This window comes from Bos grunniens, chromosome 29, assembly GCF_055505025.1.
Source record: "Bos grunniens cultivar Pamir isolate PY7600 chromosome 29, Bosgru_T2T1.0, whole genome shotgun sequence".
Taxonomy (NCBI): Eukaryota; Metazoa; Chordata; class Mammalia; order Artiodactyla; family Bovidae; genus Bos; species Bos grunniens.
Window position 1 is genome coordinate 19,161,739 of NC_141193.1, and position 19,253 is coordinate 19,180,991.

The 19,253-nt window shown below is 42.7% G+C and overlaps 1 protein-coding gene across 4 annotated transcripts in view; it reads left to right on the plus strand.

Annotated features, from left to right (window-relative positions):
- Window positions 1–581: 581 nt before the first annotated feature.
- The window catches only part of ETS1 (ETS proto-oncogene 1, transcription factor), a 139,124-nt gene continuing 120,452 nt past the window's right edge, over window positions 582–19,253 (plus strand). For 2 of the 4 annotated variants that reach the window (XM_086383392.1, XM_086383397.1), the window contains exons 1-2: window positions 646–717; window positions 15,229–15,311. In XM_086383392.1, coding sequence (XP_086239518.1) covers window positions 15,243–15,311 — 69 coding nt within the window. In that variant the 5' untranslated portion in view covers window positions 646–717; window positions 15,229–15,242. Of the gene's footprint in view, window positions 722–15,228; window positions 15,312–19,253 lie in introns of all 4 variants that reach the window. The other 2 variants (XM_086383393.1, XM_086383391.1) reach the window with 2 other exon arrangements.

Genomic DNA, 19,253 nt, shown 5'->3' on the forward strand with positions numbered 1-19,253 from the left:
GTAACTTAGCTTAGTTTCAGAATTCCCAATTCTCTATTTGGTCTGCTGGCTTCCATAGAGTTATTTTCATTTCCTTAGGAAACATCACATTTCACATCAGGTTACTAGAGATAAAGCCTGGTTCCTAGAGATAAGCTCAGCTGGTGATGGGGTGGTAGACTGTCTGCTCTCTGCCAGTCTGCCCTGACCCTTACAACTCTCTCCTGACCCCTGGTCTAGGTTAAATGGGGTCTCCATTGAGAAAGTCAAGAAATGTGAGTCATGAATATTCACATATTCAGTAGAGACTAAATCTAAAGCTAGAGCAAACGCTGAGAGTTATCCCATTGCGGGAGTTCTTTTTAGTTCACATCTCTCCAGGCTACTCTCCGTGGCTGAATTACCTTTAATTGAAGGGCAATTCCAATGGTATGAGTTAAGGTGTGATCTGGAGTTTTCTCAATAAGTAATATGATTTGCGTTTCCTTCCAGATCACGGAGCCTATCCTAGTGGCTGCCTTCGTGGAGTAAGGGGCCCGTGGAACACTGCCTTTTTTCCAGCTTTTCTAGGCTTGACCACACCCCCCAATTTAAGGAGGCCGCTCTATTAGGAACATTATGGTCCCTGCATCCTCTTTAGCCTCGGAGCAGAGGATTCCCGCAGGTAGTTGGGAAGAGACCGTAGACTTTGAGGGAGCTCACTCTGGACCCATTCTTCACAGTCTCTCCGGCAAAGTAGTAAGTGAGTGCGGTGTGAGTTTCTGCCTAAAACTTTGCGGTCCATTTTCCTTTTTGTGTGTGTGTATTTGGTGGAATTAACCGGTAAATTGATGGGGACTTTCAGGATACAAGCGGCATTCTCTTTCTCTTTTCACATTTTTCTATATTTTTCATTCAACTGCTTAAGAACCATTTTCAAAAATACTCCCTAACCTTGTTAGAATAGTCTGAAATCAAGACTGTCTCTCCTTTTCTCCTGTTTCATAAGAGCAAAATCACGAACATTTTAGACACTCGCCGATTACTTGTCAGAAACTGAATTTTCTTCACATCTTGGAGAGCTTCCAAAGAAATAAAGCTGTAGTTACATGTAGACATTTATTTCTTTTTTTCTCTTTGACTCCTAGTGTGCCATTGTTTTACTTCTGAAATTTTGGAAAAATTTTCTTTTAAGCTCATCAGCTTCATGAATTGCTTACATTGTGAGAAAATTGTTACAGGTTTGAGTCTTGCAAATCAGACTAGGCTTTTTGGTGTTTTTTTTTTTTCCCTGTTTCTTGACTCAGTTTTCCAAGGGACTGTACATCTTCTTTTGGACTGTACCTGTGGCAGGAGGAGTTTGAAAGTCAAAGTGGGTATTTCGTAGAGCTTGAATCCCTGGGCAGCTTTGCGCACAGCGGGGGGTGTGGATGGCCACCCCCTTCCATTGGTGATGTTTATATCTGGCAATATAATTTTGTTTGGGGCTTTTCATCTGTTATGAAACCATCTCTATCACCCCCTTTTAAAGTTGCGTTTCATGTAGGCGAACTGTTCAAAAGATGCTAGGTTACCGAGACCAAGGCATTTGATTGCAGGTTTTCCTAATCACCTTTCGGGTAAGTTTTTTTTTTTTTTAAATCACAAGGCCATTTCCCCTCCTACTTCATACTATTCCTGTGCAACTGAAAAGAGAGATATTTGTTAAACAACGGGAAATCCAGGTTCTGAAATGGCAACTCTGGCAGCTCCATTTGATTTGTAAAACGCCTGGCACTCTGACTCTTTCGACAGCTGTTAAGTCTGGACGGCAACACCTTCTTTTTATCTAAAGAGAAACCTCTTTGCTTCCGCAGGCATGGGCCGGGCAGGGGCGGGGGGATTGGAGATTCTTCCTTACCTGTTGTTTCTGAGCGGAGGGGAGAGAGCGCTAATGAGTTAATGTCTGCAAAGTGCTTTGAAGATGAAAAGGCCTTTTCATGTGTTCAGCATCGTCGTTATTAATATTAATATTTGAAGAAGCACGCTGCTCCTAATTGTAAATCAACAACTCCCATCCTTGCCAACTCAGGAGTGAAACAACAAACAGCAAAGGCAGCCAGGCCGTCTCTTCCGTCCTGGTTCCGCCGCTGAGGATGTGGGCAGCCTGATCCCAGAGAGAGCTGCTTACACGGAGGTGCCGGTTATTAGGGGTGCAGGGAGGTCCCAGAGCAGAGCCTGGGGGAGGGTGGGTAGCAGGGTGTAACCCTTCAACACGGGGTCACCTGTGACCTTGGAGGACGCGTTGAAAGCATGGATCTGGGCCAACTGCCTGCCTCGGATGATAATGGAGTTCAGAGGGGAAGGGGTCAGAACTGGCACTGGTGCAGGCTTTGGTCTGTTAGAGATTGGCTTTGGAACTGAGAACAAGTAATTTGATGAGACTGTGCTTTCTTTTCTTCCTCTCTAAAATGGGAACACTGAAAAAACTGTGACTGATGATTTGTGCTCCACCTACTTCATGAGAATGGAAGTAAACAGCCTAGAGCTTTGAAGAATGGAAATAGTGCCAATAAGGTTGAGGGAGAGTCTGAAGTAACCTTGTAACAAATTGGGTGTGTGGGTGCCAGGTCCCCAGGGAGGGTGAGTCAGAGGGCAGACAAATGCTCCGGAAACACATTGTTGGCACTGCCAGGTCCTTCAGTGATGGCATCAAAGTGTTGCTTGATTTCTTACTGATAATTCAGGCTCTGCTATATCTCCTGGTTTTATTGATTGGTGAACAGAACTGTTTCTTACAGCAATTCTCCTTCTCTAATTACCCACTCAAAACTCCCATTTCTGCATCAAACAGCAGAAGGGAGCTGGGACATCCTTTCCCTCCTCCTCTCCCTCCTTCTCCCCCCACCTCCACCTTCCACCTCTCTCTCTTTCTCTCTCCCCTTCTTTTCAGAAATGAAAACATACTTAGCGTTTGAGCACAATAAGTGTGGTGGACAGCTATTTAGTGACATTTGAGGAGAATCTTCATTCCTGCGCCAACCTAGATACGAAGACCACTCATTTATTTGCCCTGGCATCTCGTTTGTCCACGCTCTACTGCAAATGCAGCTGTAAGGAACTCAACTTTTTAATCCTGATGATTCTCTGGGTGTAATACCTGTCTTCTCCACTTCACTAGAGGAAGGATAATCACCCATGAAGTTTCATGAGCACTTGGCATGTCCTGGGGCCCTTGTGCTCTGCACGGGCTGGGCTGCTTCTTTAACCTACAATGAAGTCCGTGAGGTGGGCACGCTTGTTCCCATTTAGCAGATGAGGACTCTGAGGCTGGTACTCAGAGTGATTTGGTTGGTGGTGAGACCTGATTAGAACCAAAGGCGTATATACGTATACTGATTCACTTTGCTCTATATTAGAAATGAACACATCATTAAGCAACTATACTCCAATACAATTTTTTTTTTTTTTAAAAGGACCAAAACCATATGGGTGCAGAGCTGTGGCTAGAGTCATGTCTCATAGGAACCTAGTAACTTTGAGGCACGTATACAAATTCAGGCTAAATTTTTCTGCTTAGCCCAATGGTTGATTTATCTGGGAGAATACCATGGCTTACGCTTCTTTTCCAAAGGAGAATCTATGAATTAATGATTCATTGTTAGGAAGACACTGACTCTGAAGCAATGCTACAAGGTCTAGTTGACAAGATTAGTAAATCTCTCTCTTGATCCTTCTTGGGACAAATTTTGATGGAATTTCTTGGAACAAATTTTGATGGCACTTCAAAGAGTTGCGAAACATAGTGCAAACAATTTCCATAAGATTTAAGTTCAGCGTGCATAAAATAAGACTTCCGTGGTGCTCCAGTGGGTAAGACTCAGAGTTCCCAGTGCCTGGGTTCTATCCCTGGTCAGGAAACTAGATCCCACATGCTGCAACCCAGTGCAGTCAAATAAACAAATAAATACTTTTAAAATATGAAAACTATAGTGCCCTTTGGAGCTCCTAGTGATCATTAAGCCAAAAGGATTCCTCTGGATAGGGGAAGAGCAGTGATCAGTTTCTTGACATTCGAGGTGAAGTAACTCAAACCCTGGCTTCTTAGGAAAGGCAGGAAGCCCTGTCAGATGCTGCCCTCGCCCTCACCTGGCACAGGGCTTAGGACGGAGGCACGGCTCCTGGGCTGCACCTTCTCCCTGGCTGGGCTTGCAAGGCAACTAAGATAACAACCAAACCTCTGCTCAGCTTGTGGCCCAGACTCTTCTTGCCTGTACCTCAGTGGGCTCTGCCTTCCAAACACCTTGTTGTAACCACTCCTGAATTTAACCAAGGGAGTCCGGACCCTGCCTCGTTGCTCAAAATGAGCATCGCAGGGGATCTTGTCAGAAATGCAGATCGTCTGGCTGTACCTTGAAACCTGATTCTCAGGTGATTCCTAGGTGATTGCTATGTAAATTGGGTTGGAAAGTACGGTTTAAAAGCAAAAGCAAAAACAAAAACAAAAAAGTTGTAAAAAGTAGAACAAACAAAAACTCTTGCGGTGTTTCTCACAGCAGCTTACAACTTGATTACATTTATATCTCGTTGCCAAAGTGTAAGGCCACATAAGATTCACATTTCTATCAAAGGAAGCTGGATATTTCCCCCATGTGCTAAGCAAGCTTTCAGCCTGTTTGTTCCCCCAAGGTAAGAAAACTGCTTACTTCTTGGTTTTATGCATAACAATGGTACAAGCAGACTGCCATTCAACTGAAATTGTGGTGCTTTTCTCTTGTGAAATTCTTGGCTAAGGCTACTCAACCTGTGATTATGGGAGGGAATCCTATTTTGATTATTTAAATACAAGTCTTTTTAGAAAGAGATAAGGTATATTGGCCATCTGGGTTCTGCTTCTAATATCTGAATAAATAACCTCTGCCATAAAAAACCACAATTATTATTAATTAGTCAATGCTTACTAGTGCCAGGCGCTGTGATAAAACAGTGGTAATAATAGCCACTATCTATTGACCATTTTATCATGTGTAAAATGGTTTCATTTTATATAACCCTCCTCAGTAATCCTGAAAGGGTTGGTATTATGTTTTCCATTTTACAGTTGAGGAAATAAAGACTTTGTGAGATGAAGAAATTTGTCTTCTCTCTCAGTAAGGTCTTCCCAGGCGGTGCTAGTGGTAAAGAATCCGCCTGCCTATGGAAGAGACATGGGTTCGATCCCTGGGTCAGAAAGATCCCCTGGAGGAGGGCGTGGCAACCCACTCCAGTTTTCTTGCCTGGAGAATCCCGTGGACAGAGACTCCTGGTGGGCTACAGTCCATAGGGTCGCCAAGAGTCAGACCCAACTGAAGCGACTTAGCACACAAGCACACACGCACTCAGTAAGGAGGTCCCAGTCAACCACAGTCTATCTATCTTTATCACTCCGCTAAACACTTAACCTCTCTGGGTTCAGTTCATTCAAATAAAAAATGGACAGATTTGATGAGATTTTTTTCCAACTCTAAAATTCATTGACTTTACCAAATCCCTCTTTATATAAGCATGCCAGGAAGCTGTTTAGCAGTATGCTGAGAAATTTGAAACTTACAATTTGGGCAATAGAACAAATAAAACCCCACCGTGAAAAATGACCATCAGATATAGTCCAAGAAGTTGCTCGCTGGATTTGAGAGATTGAAGGCAGCTGGTGTGCTTCGTTCAGTGTTAAAGGGCATTATTAAAACTCTCCGGGCTCCACTCATTCATTGTTCTCTCAATAGCTATCTCTATATTTACGGCATCTCTCAGTTTTGTTGAGAGCTTCTTGAGAGCCAGAACCATATCTAAATTTTAGATTATATCTGACATAACTCCACGTGCTGTAGGTTGAAAAGTAGTTCTTTAAACTTCTAGGCTCCTTGGGGGTTTTTTTGGCAGTCACTATGGGGTTAGAGTTGACATTTTAGCTTGAAGCTCTCTCTGGGTTCAATGTGGCCAAGAATCGCATATACCATGACCTCTGCTATAGCTGTCCTTGAAGCCAAGATGCTTCACATCATTCCTCCAGCTTACTCATTTTTGTTTCCAGTTTCTTAGGAAAAAAAAAATCTAATTTTTTAGTACTATAACTTTATATTTCCCCCAGCACACTTTTTTTAAAATTAAAGTATAATTGGCAAAGAGTAAAAATCACACTTTTTAGTGTATAGTTCTACAAATTTTGGCTAATGTATAAGTCAAGTATTTATAATATATAAATCAATGTGTTACAATCAAGATATAAAACAGTTCCATCATTCAAAAAAAAATTTCCTTATTCTTCTTTATAGTCAAATCCTCTTCTCACCTCCAGGCCATGTTCTTTGACCCTATGGTGTTTCTTTTTCAAGAATATCATATAAATGGAATCATATAGTAGGTAGTCTTCTTTCATTTGGCTTACTTTATTTTAGATTCACTCATGCTGCTCGGTGTATCAATAGTTCTTTCCTTTACATTGCTGTGTAATATTCCACTATGTGATATACCAGTTGTATATCACATAGTGGATACAACTTAATAAGTTAAGTTTACTACTACTATTGCTATTTAGATCTATAGCTATACTAAAAAAAGTCCAAGCTTTTAGTTTGGTAATCTGCCCTAGAGGGTCTTTCAATTTCATCTCCCACTTCCCTACAATCCATTTGACTATTGGGTTATTCTTTGTTCTCTAATCTACCATTTTCTTATTTCTGAGTCTTTGTGCATACTTCTAGCTACCCATTTTTCAAGGCCCATTTCAATGCCAATTCCTCTTGAAGTTTTCCTTCAGCATCCTTCCAGAAGTCATCTCTTCATCTTTTATGTTCCCATAATATATCACTTGCTGCTGCTGCTGCTGCCAAGTCGCTTCAGTCGTGTCCGACTCTGTGCGACCCCATAGATGGCAGCCCACCAGGCTCCCCCGTCCCTGGGGTTCTCCAGGCAAGAACATTGGAGTGGGTTGCCATTTCCTTCTCCAATGCATGAAAGTGAAAAGTGAAAGTGAAGTTGCTCAGTCGTGTCCGACTCTTAGCGACCCCATGGACTGCAGCCTACCAGGCTCACCAGCATTTCTCAAACTTTAATGTTCTTGTGGATCTTTTTGGAATGGAACCTGAGCTCTGTAGTTCTCGTAGCTCCCAAGTGCTTGTCCATGCTACTGGTCTGAGAGGAACCACCGTACTGTTGAGTAACAAGGTCTTATAATTGTCTCATCAACTAGAAAAATAACTATATAAGAAAGAAAAGTGATTTAGTCTCATCCTGGGAATTACCATAGCATCTAATACAGGGCTATGCAGCTGGTCAATACTAGCTAACTACATCAAATCCCCCCCCTTTTTTTTTTGGCCATATTTGAGATTCATTTTGTTCATTCAAAGTTTAAGACTAATCTAAAAATGTTTGTTATTCATGTACTTTTGTAGGCAGGCATGTAAATTTGATGAGCTCGGGCACGTTCAGGGTGGTATGGCCACAGACATGCATGCATGTAAATTTGGAGACAAAAAGAAACAGCTGTCACTCATAACTTTCTCTTGCAAATAATTAACATCAATAGTATGAAATATAATTTGGTCCTGATAATATTTCACACGTTTATTCTTTCCCAAATTTACTATAATAGTTTTCTTGCTCTTATAATATAGATTTTCCGTGTAATTGCTTTGGTAGTTGTTGTTTAGTCTCTAAGTTGTGTCCAACTCTTTGCGACCCCATGAACTGCAGCACACCAGGCTTCCCTGTCCTTCACCGTCTGAGTTTGCTGAAACTCATGTCCGTTCAGTCGGTAATGCCATCCAACCATCTCATCCTCTGTTGTCCCCTTCTCCTCCTGCCTTTAATCTTTCCCAGCATCAGGGTCTTTTCCAGTGGGTCAGCTCTTAGCATCAAGGGCCAAAATATTGGAGCTTCAGATACAGTATCAGTCTTTCCAATGTAATTGCTTAGATTCTACCCCAAAAGTAAAAGCTCTGAAGAACATTTCACTGTTAATATCTTGCCTGTAATTATCCTTGAGTCTACCTTTATCTGATTCTGTTAGCCAAACCCTCATTTTGCCACAGGGTTCTGAATGATGCAAATCCCAATTTTTTATTTAGTTGTTTATTGAGTGCCTACTACACGCATGGCACTGGAGTATGTCTGAAGAACAACCATGGTTATTTTCTGAATTTCAGGATTCGATAGAGGATGAGGAATGCCATTTGAGGACAAGGCTGTAGGCACTTTTATTGTCAGACAGCTGATTCAATGTCACCTTTAGTTTTGCAGAGGACGTTCCCATACTAGAAAGAGCAGAGCCTTAGTTTCCGGAAAGTTTCAGAGACTTAAGACGGGCATTGTGCTCGTAAAATTCCTAGACATAGACGAGCGGGCAGGTTTTAACATACTCCCTTGAGGTTTACGAGAGATGCCCCCTTCTGCCTCTGTTGACAGCACCATCCCAGCAGAGTAATGGAGAGATATTTGTTTCCAGGAGGAGGAAATATAAAATGGTCTACAAGGCACTATTAGCCCCTGATTATCACAGCTCAGCAGACAAAAACCATCCTATATTCTGTTCCTTTCAGGAGATGTAAGTGAATGACTTTTGTAATATTATAATAACAGGAGTTCATTTTTAGTATTCTAAGAAAGATTGGTTGAGCTGTGTCAATTCATACAGAACCTGAGAGCGTTATAGTTAATTAGAAGATGAGACTTGTTCAGAGAAATAGGAGATGGATATGAGTCATTTTCAAGCCTGTTTTCAAGTAAGAGTTGGAGGACTCATTAGCAGTGAAGTTGGGGAGAAACAAGACTGACACGTTCATTAATCTGTGAGTTGATGCTTCGTGAACTCAGTGAAAGGATCAGTGGATTGACTTTAAGATGCAGAAGCTAGTAACCCATGGATCAGAACATAGTCCTTATGGGCCGGTTCTGGCTCTTGAAATAACATGGAATATTTATTACCATCAGTTGTAATACTCAGTCAAGAAAATCAGGTTCATAAAGAATTAGGAGTGACAGAAAGAATCCATCTTCAATTCTTACCAATTTCTTTTCTGCTTATGGTGACCACAGTTTCTTTGGGGGACTGAGGCTTGTTCAGCTATCTAAATCTGCTTACAGTTGAGTTCTTGGAGAATTAGACGTTGTAGCTTTTGTTACACTGGCAGATCAAGGAAGAGAACGTCTTAAAAGATTTGAAAACTACAAATGGACTTCTCATGAGAATTAGAAAGAAAATAATGGGAGACGATACACTCATCAATGGGCTATGTCCATTAGTTCAGAGAAGAATATGATCCTGCTTGCAGTTAATACTGAAGAAATCTAACCTCAGAATTGCATATGGACACATCATCACAGGTGATGTCCCTTTTTTCCTTTGTCTCAGAGATATCTTTGCTATCTTGGGAATACTCAGGCACTGAGACATAACTCTTGCGTATGTTAACTATATACACATACAGGTCTTTTCTTCATTTAGTTGGCAAGCATATTGCACATCTGTTAATGCAACGTGTCAGCTAAAAAGACACAGTCCCTCTAGCAACTTATGACGCAGAATCAGAAACTTATGATGAAGGAAGCACTCTGAACTTTGTTAGGTACATTGTGAAAGTGAATCCCAAACCTGAAGATCGAGAACGTCCATCTAATTGACAAGAAGATTTAGAGAATGCTCCCTAGAAGAGGTAACGCTCAGCCTGAGTCTTTATTTTATTATTATTTTTTTAAATTTTATTTTATTTTTAAACTTTACATAATTGTAGTTTTAAGTTTACATATTGAGGCCTAGGAATTTTTGTAATGTATCAGTAATATTGGGAAAGCTTTATCAAATTATCTAAATCAGGGATTATAGAAGGATCGGGCAGGGGGTTGGAACAAGTCTCCCTATCACTTGTTTTTTTGATTAAGTGATGTCCAACTCTTTGTGATCCCATGAACTGTAGCCTGCCAGGCTCCTCTGTCCATGGGATTTTCCAGGCAAGAATACTGGAGTGGGTTGCCATTTCCTTCTCCAGAGGATCTTCCCGATCCAGGGATCGAACCCACGTCTCCTGGGTCTCTTGCCCTTCAAGAGAATTCTTTACCGACTGAGCCACCTGGGAAGCCCTTAGTTTGGCAAAAGTGCTGTTGTTTAGGGAAAGTATCTTTTGAATGACTAATCCTATTGGAAGCCAAATTCTTTTTCTCCTGCGTTCCAGGGTATGCTTGGAATATAAATTTATAGGAACTCTAAATTGTTGATATTAAGGGAAATATTTATTGCAAATCTATTTAAATCAGGCACAACTTGCAAAAGAAAAAAAAAAGGGAAAACCTGCATCATCTGTATTTTCTGTGACAGCTTTCTTATACTTCTGTATTCACCATGTGTAGTTTCTTTACCCTGGGTATGTTATAGCCATAATTCTTGACCTAGAATACTAACACAAAGACCAGAGGGCAAGGTCAAATTTAAATCACAGTGGGTTTGTTGGTAGCACTATAATTTTGGCTTTTAAAAAGTATATTAAAAAACAGAAATATCAAAAAAAAACCCCCAAAACAGAAATATCACTTTGCTGACAGAAGTCCATATAGTCAAAGCTATGATTTTTCCAGTAATCATGTACGGATGTGAGAGTTGGACCATAAAGAAGGCTGAGGCCGAAGAACTGATGCTTTCAAATTGTGGTACTGGAAAGACTCTTGAGACTCCCTTGGACTGCAAGGAGATCAAACCAGTCAATCCTAAAGGCAATCAACCCTGAATACTTATTGGAAGGACTAATGCTGAAGCTGAAGCTCCAATAATTTGTCCATCTGATGTGAAGAGCTGACTCATTGGAGAAGACCCTAATGCTGGGAAAGACTGAGGTCAGGAGGAGAATGAGGCAGCAGAAGTTGAGATAGTTAGATAGCATCACTGACTCATTGGACATGAATTTGAGCAACCTCTGGGAGATAGTGATGGACAGGGTAGCCTGGTGTGCTGCAGTCCATGGGTAGGAGATAGTGGAGGACAGGAGAACCTGGGGCGCTGTGGTCCATGGGGTCGCAAAGACAACAGCAACAACAAAATAATAATCTCAATGAAAACTCATAAGTGACATCACAGTTATCACCTAGAAGCAGAGCAGAGCAGGGGACAGAGTTGAGGGGAACTGGTTTCAGCCTCCACTGAGCCTGGTCTCCCTGGGGTTCCCTGCTCTTCTGCTGCCTTGGCCTGAAACACCCCTCTGAGTCCCTCGCCTCCCTTCCTTCTGTGTTTCATTCAACCTGCGCCTGGAGTGACCCAAATGGAAGCAAGTGTCAGCCTATAGATCCCAGCCTGTGTCCAGGACTTGTGGAGGGCGGGACTCCAGAGGCCATCACATGCTTTAGGAAGAAGCAAGGACTCCCAGAGTCCCAAAGCATTTTATTGGACGCAAGATGCCCACATAAACCAAACTGCTGCATTCTCCCCCCTCTGCATGGTGTGCCCATTTTCATCCTGAAAGTCCAGGGCGGTGAGGATGGACAGGCGAGGTGGCTGGTGGGCTGGTGGTGGGCTAGGGCGGTGGGGTGGTGAGCAGTGGGGCTGCAGTGGGCCTGGAGGCTGGGGTGGGCCAAAGCTAGGAGCCCACTGCCTCCTGAGCACAAAGTCGCTGCAGACACTTTTGCTTGGCTGCTTGGGCACTGCGGCTCCCATTCAAGGAAGTGAGCTCAGCTCTTCTCTGCCCTCTGTTACCAAGAATTCAAACCATTTCTGCATTCAGGCAAGCCCATGGATGCCTCTAGGCTGGGGAGTAAAGCTGAATTCACACAGTTGTTTTGTGTTTAGGCAGAAATGTTTATAATGCCAAGACAAAAACGTTGGTCCAGCCGATATCCAAATAGCTGTCATGTAGGAGGGAATTCTCCTTGGCCAACATGCCATTTTTTTTTTTTTTTTTTTTACCCAAACAGTCCTTGTGCTTTTTCTGAAAGGATTTACGTCTACAGCAGCTGGTCTCTGTCACCATCTACAAGTGGAAACAGGGAGGGTTCTTTTTTCTTTCTCCAAAAAATAATGAAGCGGTCATCCATTTCTGTCCCAGAGTTATTTCCTGAGATGAGAGCCCTCCAGAGCCCTGGCAACTCCCTCTTTCCAGCTTCCTCTGTGGGCAAAAGTCTTCTACCCAAGGGAGTGTCAGTCACAGAGAGTGAAGCTTCATGAATTCAGCCCAGCTCAGGCTGGACCCTGTGTGGGGCCACAGCGTTACTCACTCTCTCTCTCCACCGGAAAGAGAAAACACATTTCCATTAAACCTTTTTCCCAGCTACCTGGAAGGTTGGTAGGAGGAAGAGTGTTGCTTTTGATGCCTTGAGCTAGGCTTCAGGACAAGGCGGCTGATCCCCAAAGCATTTCTTTTACAAATGTCTAAGTCCGGCAAGAATTCAGAAGGGCAAAGACTTGCGCCTGTTTGTGGAGTCTCGGGACCATCCATAAGGCCAAGTGCACTGTGCAGCCTCCATGGCTTCCTATTCCCCAGGCTTTGGCAGAACTGTTTTCGGTATTATAGGTAAACTCCTCGTCATCTTGTATTCCAGTTCTCCGTGAGCCTGTCTCCTCCACTGCCTGCAGATGGAGATCCATCCCTCTCAGCTTTATCCTGAGTCAGATAGAACATAAGGTCCACGAGGGAGGGGTCTTTGTTTACCTGTGAGTCTGGAGGCACAAAGTCGCTATTTACTGAATGATTAACAAGTTCCTGGCAGAGGAAGCCTTGATGTGCCTGTTGAATAAATAATTGAGGTCTGTGATGACTCAGGGGACCCCGGGGGCTTTCTGGAGGAAATTGAGGGCTAGATGGCTTACACAAAGCAGCACTCTCCACATCTGGACATCTCCTAAGGTTTAGGTTGCCCTTCGGGGCCCTGGAGGGCTGGGGCAACTTTTCCCTAAGGAATCAGATCTTGGTTAAGCCATTATCAGTATGACACAATCTGTGTTGTCAACTTTTAAATCTCGTCTATGAGTAGATATAATTGAATTGAGGGTGGTTGATGACTTATTAGGACTTTAAAATTTGATTTTGAGGCAAAAAGCAGGAGCACTTCTGTACACTATATGGGCTGTGTCCACTCTGACCAGGCCCTCTTCCCTAGTGCAGAATCTGATATTTGGTAGCTGCTCACTGTTTTTAGATGGAGAAGGCAATGGCACCCCACTCCAGTACTCTTGTCTGGAAAATCCCATGAATGGAGGAGCCTGGTAGGCTGCAGTCCATGGGGTGGCTAAGAGTCGGGCATGACTGAGCGACTTCACTTTCACTTTTCACTTTCATGCATTGGAGAAGGAAATGGCAACCCGCTCCAGTGTTCTTGCCTGGAGAATCCCAGGGATGGAGGAGCCTGGTGGGCTGCTGTCTGTGGGGTCGCACGGAGTCGGACATGACTGAAGCGACTTAGCAGCAGCTGCAGCAGCAGCACTGTTTTTAGATGCAAACACTGACTAGGGGACCACGGCTCCAGCTCCAGGTGGGAACAGTGTCCTTGGACTAGAGTAATTCGATCTTTTCCAACTCTGCAGCTCTACCACCTGGGAGTTCCTCCTGGGAGCCATTTTTTTTTTTGCAATCAAGTCCCTGAAAAAACTAGAAAACAACATCTTGATGAACATAACTGTTGTTTAGTTGCTACGTCGTGTCTGACTCTATGTGATCCCATGGACTGCAGCCCACTAGGCTCTTCTCTCCATGGGATTTCCCAGCCAAGAATACTGGAGCGGGTTGCCGTTTCCTTCTCCAGGGATCGAACCCATGCCTCCTGCACTGGCAGGCGGATTCTTTACTGCTGAGCCACCAGGGAAGCTTGATGAGCATAGTTACCCTTAGCTATTTTACATTTTTTAAATTAATATTATTTAGATTGCATCCTACTTTTTGGGAGAAAAGACATCATTTACAGGTGATGTTTTAGTTAAACTCAGTAAGCACAGTTCTGGGATAAGTTATGTCTTCAGAAGATTTTTAACTTTTTTCTCAACTGTGTGAAAGTAGTTGCTGTGTGATGGTAGGCCTTGGTCAGTACAATTTTGTAGTGTAGAACTTTATCTATGTTATACACTTCATACACTTCATATGAAAGAAGATGTATACGCTCATTGGCTGTCAAGCTGTATGGTGAACAGAGTTGCAAATTGAGCATAAGACCTACATTATTCTTGATATTTCTTGAAAGGAGGTCAGTGGCTTTAATTGTCGTCAAGAATAAAGGGAAAGGACGGACAAATATAAAGTGGAAAGGAGATAAGTTGAAACTCAAATGTCACTCCCTAACAATAGGAATTTGGCCTCTGAATGACATACCGAGGAATTTAATCTTCTAAATCATTCAAGAAAGACATTTTTTAAAATGTGTAATATTGAACTCATGAAAGCGTATGGACTAGTGTACTTTAGAGAATGTTTGGATCAACAGAAATGTTTGCTATATCAATGATTTTCCAATGATTGACAGCTAGCTGCAAAATCCCTTTAGCCAGAACACTCCTCAAGTGTGATGGTCATTCAAACTTTGAATGGAGATAATGGCTCTCAACAACAGTTATTTAATAATAGCCCTTCTCCTTTGTGAAGATGGGTAACATGCATTCCCCTCTGGGGCTTCTCTCTGCTTATCTGTCGGGGTCCTGGTTGTCATGCCTTCTCAGTAAAGGTTTTCCACCCCTCCTCTCTCCTGCCCTTTCTCTCTTTGGTCTTTCACCAGTTGATAAATGCCACACTGCATGTGGAGAGCCAGGCCGGGGTCGGGGGTGGAGGGACTGAGATACAGGGATGGGAATGTGACTTTAAGAGACCCATTCCTGCCCAGAAGCCCTCTAAAGGGTCTTTTTGTGGTCTCTGAGTGCTAACTGTCTGCAGCAGACACCACCACTCAGGCTATCTTGCAGTCAGGAGTCAGCCTTGCTCCCTGTTGGTCGCTTTGTTTTTCTATAATTATCTTTTGAAATATTTATTTATTTATTTGGCTTCATCCTGTCTGAGTTGCAGCTTTCGAGCTCAGTAGCTGTGGTGGCTTGGCTTAGCTGCCCCGAAGCACGTGGGATCTTCGTTTTCCGACCAGGGATCGAACCAGCTTCCCCTACTTTGGAAGGCAGATTCTTAGCCTTTGGACCACCAGGGAAACCCCCTCTTTGTTTTTCTACATTTTCATTTCTTTCTCCGTAACACAAACAAGTGACCTCGATGCTTCTAAGGAGATCTGATCCGAGGCCTTCTTTGATTTCTCATCCATCATGTTCTTTGCCCAGCAGCTCAGTGAGTGCTTTTTCCCACGCAGGTGCTGACAGCGTGATGAGCTACTTTGTGGATTCTTCAGTGAGTGGCCCTGCCACCTATTCAGCTGCTCGACCTGCAGTGCTGGTAAGTAGGACTCTTCCCCGGCCCTTCCCAGGCCCCATCCTCCCCTCCCTGGGTCTCCTGCTCTCTGATCTCTCTTAGATAGAAGCAGCCAGAACCCAACTCCAAGCTGGAATCAGCTTTACATCTTTTGGAGGGACTACATTGCCAGATTATCTGTCTTTTCATCACCACATAAAGTGAAACATCCAAGACTGATGGATTTGCTAAGGAAGATTTTTTAGCATGCTTGTATTGTAGAAAATATGACTCAAACTTGAATAATGTTTAAAGCCAGGTGATTTTTCACAGCTCAGTTCATTTGCTGAAGATTTTTTGCACGTTGATGTACCTTAGACCTATTCTTAGCATAATTTAGCTTGTTTTGGTCCTCATACACATAAGCTAAAATATACAAGTTTTTCTAATCACAGAATTTGAAATTGGAAATAAAGTGTGACAACTTGATAGGGAAAATTCCTGAGTCCTGGAAAAAGAGGGCTAAGAGGAATTTTAAAATTCCTTTTTAAATAAAGTTTTTTTGCTCTTAGGGAAGAAGGCTTTTACCCAAGTTACATGGTGATCTGTAGAAATATTTAGCTAAATTCCTTATAAATATGATGTGTGAAAGATCCCAAAATGCCATCATTCATCAATTCCACTGTGAAGTGAACTTTTAATAGTAGCTGATGAATCATTAACTGTTGATTCTAAATTTTGTGTGTATTTTTACAGGGGTGGCCATCATTTATTACTTACTCTGGAAATGGACAGATAAGTTTAGCGTTAATCCTTCCAAATACATTTGTCGGTCTAAATAGATACCAATTGACCAGAGTGCTTTTCTGCCTCCACTGCAGAGTTTTGAACCTTGGTACCCTTAAGTTTGCCATGACCTCTCACTATAATTGTCAAAAGATTTGATGTGTTTTAATCTGTAATATTAGAAAATAATAACTTAAAAAGCTATTCCACATTCAAGGAGCGATGAATACATCTTTCTTCCCTGACTGTTCTGTGACACATATTTCTTCTTTTTTAAGTGGCTTCTGTTTCCATATAAACACCATTCACTATATTTAAAAAATTGGAATCAGGGAAATGTTTAGAGTACAATTTACATCAGAAATATATATTTAAAACGCACACACACAAGTTCAGACCAAAAATCACTCCATTCTGCTTAGTAGAAATTGCTGAGGGACTTGTTAAGGTCCATATGGCTGGAGACTTGGCCAGGGAAAAGACTGCTTCTGCTTCTTACGAAGAAGGTATCATCTAAGGTCAGCACAAATGACACTAAATCTTTCTCAAAAATGATAGTGTAAAGATTTGTTAAATAAGGATACTGTGATTCCAGGGCACACTGTGTCACTGACTTGGAAAAGTGGATTTAAAAGCAGCTTACGTTAATTCTCTTTGCCAATACTGTAATCCAGTTAAATAAGATTAATAACTTGTTTAGCAATGCCATGCAAATTTGTATTTATTATATTTTAGGCACTGAAATAAATTGCAGTACAAGTACATAAGTTGCAGGTATAACATTAAGTTATCCTAGACAGGGCATCTGGAAATTGTATGAGATGGAAAAAAACTAAAAAACAACTCTAAGTGTGTCTTTTCAACTAAAGACCCCACCCTCAACTGAATACACTTGGTATTTTTAATGCATTTTGAATTGTTTCCACTGGTTTCAAAACAAAGAACTCATTTATCCCCACCCCCAACAGCCATATCTGAAAAACATTATCAACCCTTGGGATTCTTTTCAATACGATATTTCAGAGTTGCTTGGGTAAAAGCAGAAAGTTACGTAAGCAAATTGCTATGTTATTGTTACAGTACTTTCGCTCACAACTTCTTTCTGGGGCTCAGTTTCTCCACCACTGCAGCTAGTTGGGCAAATTTCTCAGAACCACTGAGCAACCAGGAAGTCCTCTGCCCTCTTCGTCTGTCTTCTTTCTTTAAAAAATTAGATAAATAAAGTTGATGGATCCAAGCTCAAGTTCAGTGAACTAGTTCTGACAGATAACCTTCAACTTCGGGCTGGGCTATAACGACAGTGAAAGAATTTGTAAATCACCTATAGAATATCAGCTCCGGGCATTAGCAGAAAAACTAGCAAACCTCATACCTTCAGTCCCAATCAGATCTCCTGGAGGAGTGAGCCCAGCTTCATGAACTTTCCCAGACGAGAATCTTTCCCAGGCACCTGAGTCTTCTCAGTTCTGTTGGAGTCTTGTCGTCTGAAGCTCAACCAGTTGTACTTAATCCAATCAACCAAGTCCTCCTGCCTGGCGCCCTGATCTCTGCATTAGTTAGCCTGGGCCACCAGGAAGAGAAGCTATCCCAGAACGGGAAGTTTGAGGGTAAAAGGAAAACCAGTGGATTTTTTAAATCTAGGGGTGGTTTTGTTGGTGATATTTTTGATGGTCAGAATTTGGGGAGTGGGGATGTTGTTGGCATCCAGAGGAGAGAGGTCTGGGTTGCAACTAAGTATTCTACACTGCACAGTACAATTCCCCATGACAAAGAATTGTCTAGCCTCAACTGTCAGTAGTGCCAAGGTTGAGAAGGTGTGCTCTAGAATGGACACAAGATCTGGTTTGAAGGAGGGGTAGTACTGTGTGTTGTTTAGTTGCTAATTTGTGTCTGACCAGGGATTGTAGCTTCCAGGCTCCTCTGTCCTTGGGATTCTCCAAGCAAGAATACTGGAGTGGATTGCCATTTCCTTCTCCAGGGTATCTTTCTGACCCAAGGATGGAACCCGCATCTCCTGTATTGGCAGGAAGATTCTTTACCACTGAACCCCTTGGGAAGCCTGGTACTGAGTGTAACTCCTTGTGTTTGAAAGGGAAATCTTAAAACAGAAAAAAAAAAAAAAAGTGAGACCATATTCAGCAGAAAGAGGGTTTCTGCTAAACAGACTGCTTTAGTTGTCTAAGAAACAATCTTCTAAACCAAGACACAAATATTTTCTAGACCCTCAAAGACCACTCAGTCTCAGAGTCCTTGATTGAGAATTGGAGCTGGCATTAGTATGATTTGATTATTTGCTGTACCAGGAGTAGGCTTAAAATAATCACAGCAACAATTGCAAAATTCATCCCATCTCTCGGGTAAGGGCCATTGTATGCAGAACACACATTATCTGCCTCGGGGTCCCTTGGAGCAAAGCAGGACACAAGTTCTCCCCTTTGGAAGGTCAGCCTCCTGGGAGACCTTCATGTAGGGAGTGATGTCACAGCGGGGGAGGCAGGGAAACAACACTTCTGGAAGTTGTCTGGCCATTGTGTGGGAGGGGGTGACGTTTGCAGGTACTTATATGGGCTGTGTGTCAGGGACTCTTTCATCCAGCGGGAGGAAGCACTCCTTCCTGTTATGCTGGTTGGAGAACTTGCTGCCTTGCGCCTGGAAGTCCCTCGCACCCCTGGTCCTCTCCTGCGTCATCCTCCCCCTCACACTGCTGAGCTTTCAGGGCTGGGTTCAGGGCAGGAATGGGCGGGGCAGGTTGCCCCTGGTTTGGACCAAGCATGTCCCTGTCCTTGGCTCCCTCACCAGCGTGTGGAGGAGGTCCTTGGGTCACTCGCGCTTAGGAAGCACCTTGAACTGTTCAGAGGGAAGGAATAGACAACGGCCCACACACCTCCTCTCGGAGCTCAGGCCTTTGGGAATGCAGTAAGTCCCCTACATACGAATGAGTTCCGTTCTGAGAGCGCGTTTGTAAGTCCAATTTATTTGTAACTCCAACAAAGTTAGCCCAGATACCCAACTAACACAATCCACTCTGTGGTACTGTGTTGTAATAGGTTTATAATACTTCTCATACAATTAATACATAAAACACAAACACAAAAAAGAAAACATTTTTAATCTTACAGTGCAGTTCCCAGGAAAGTACAGCAGTACCATACAACAGCTGGCATCCGAGGGCTGCCATCAAGTGAACAGGCAGGAAGAGTT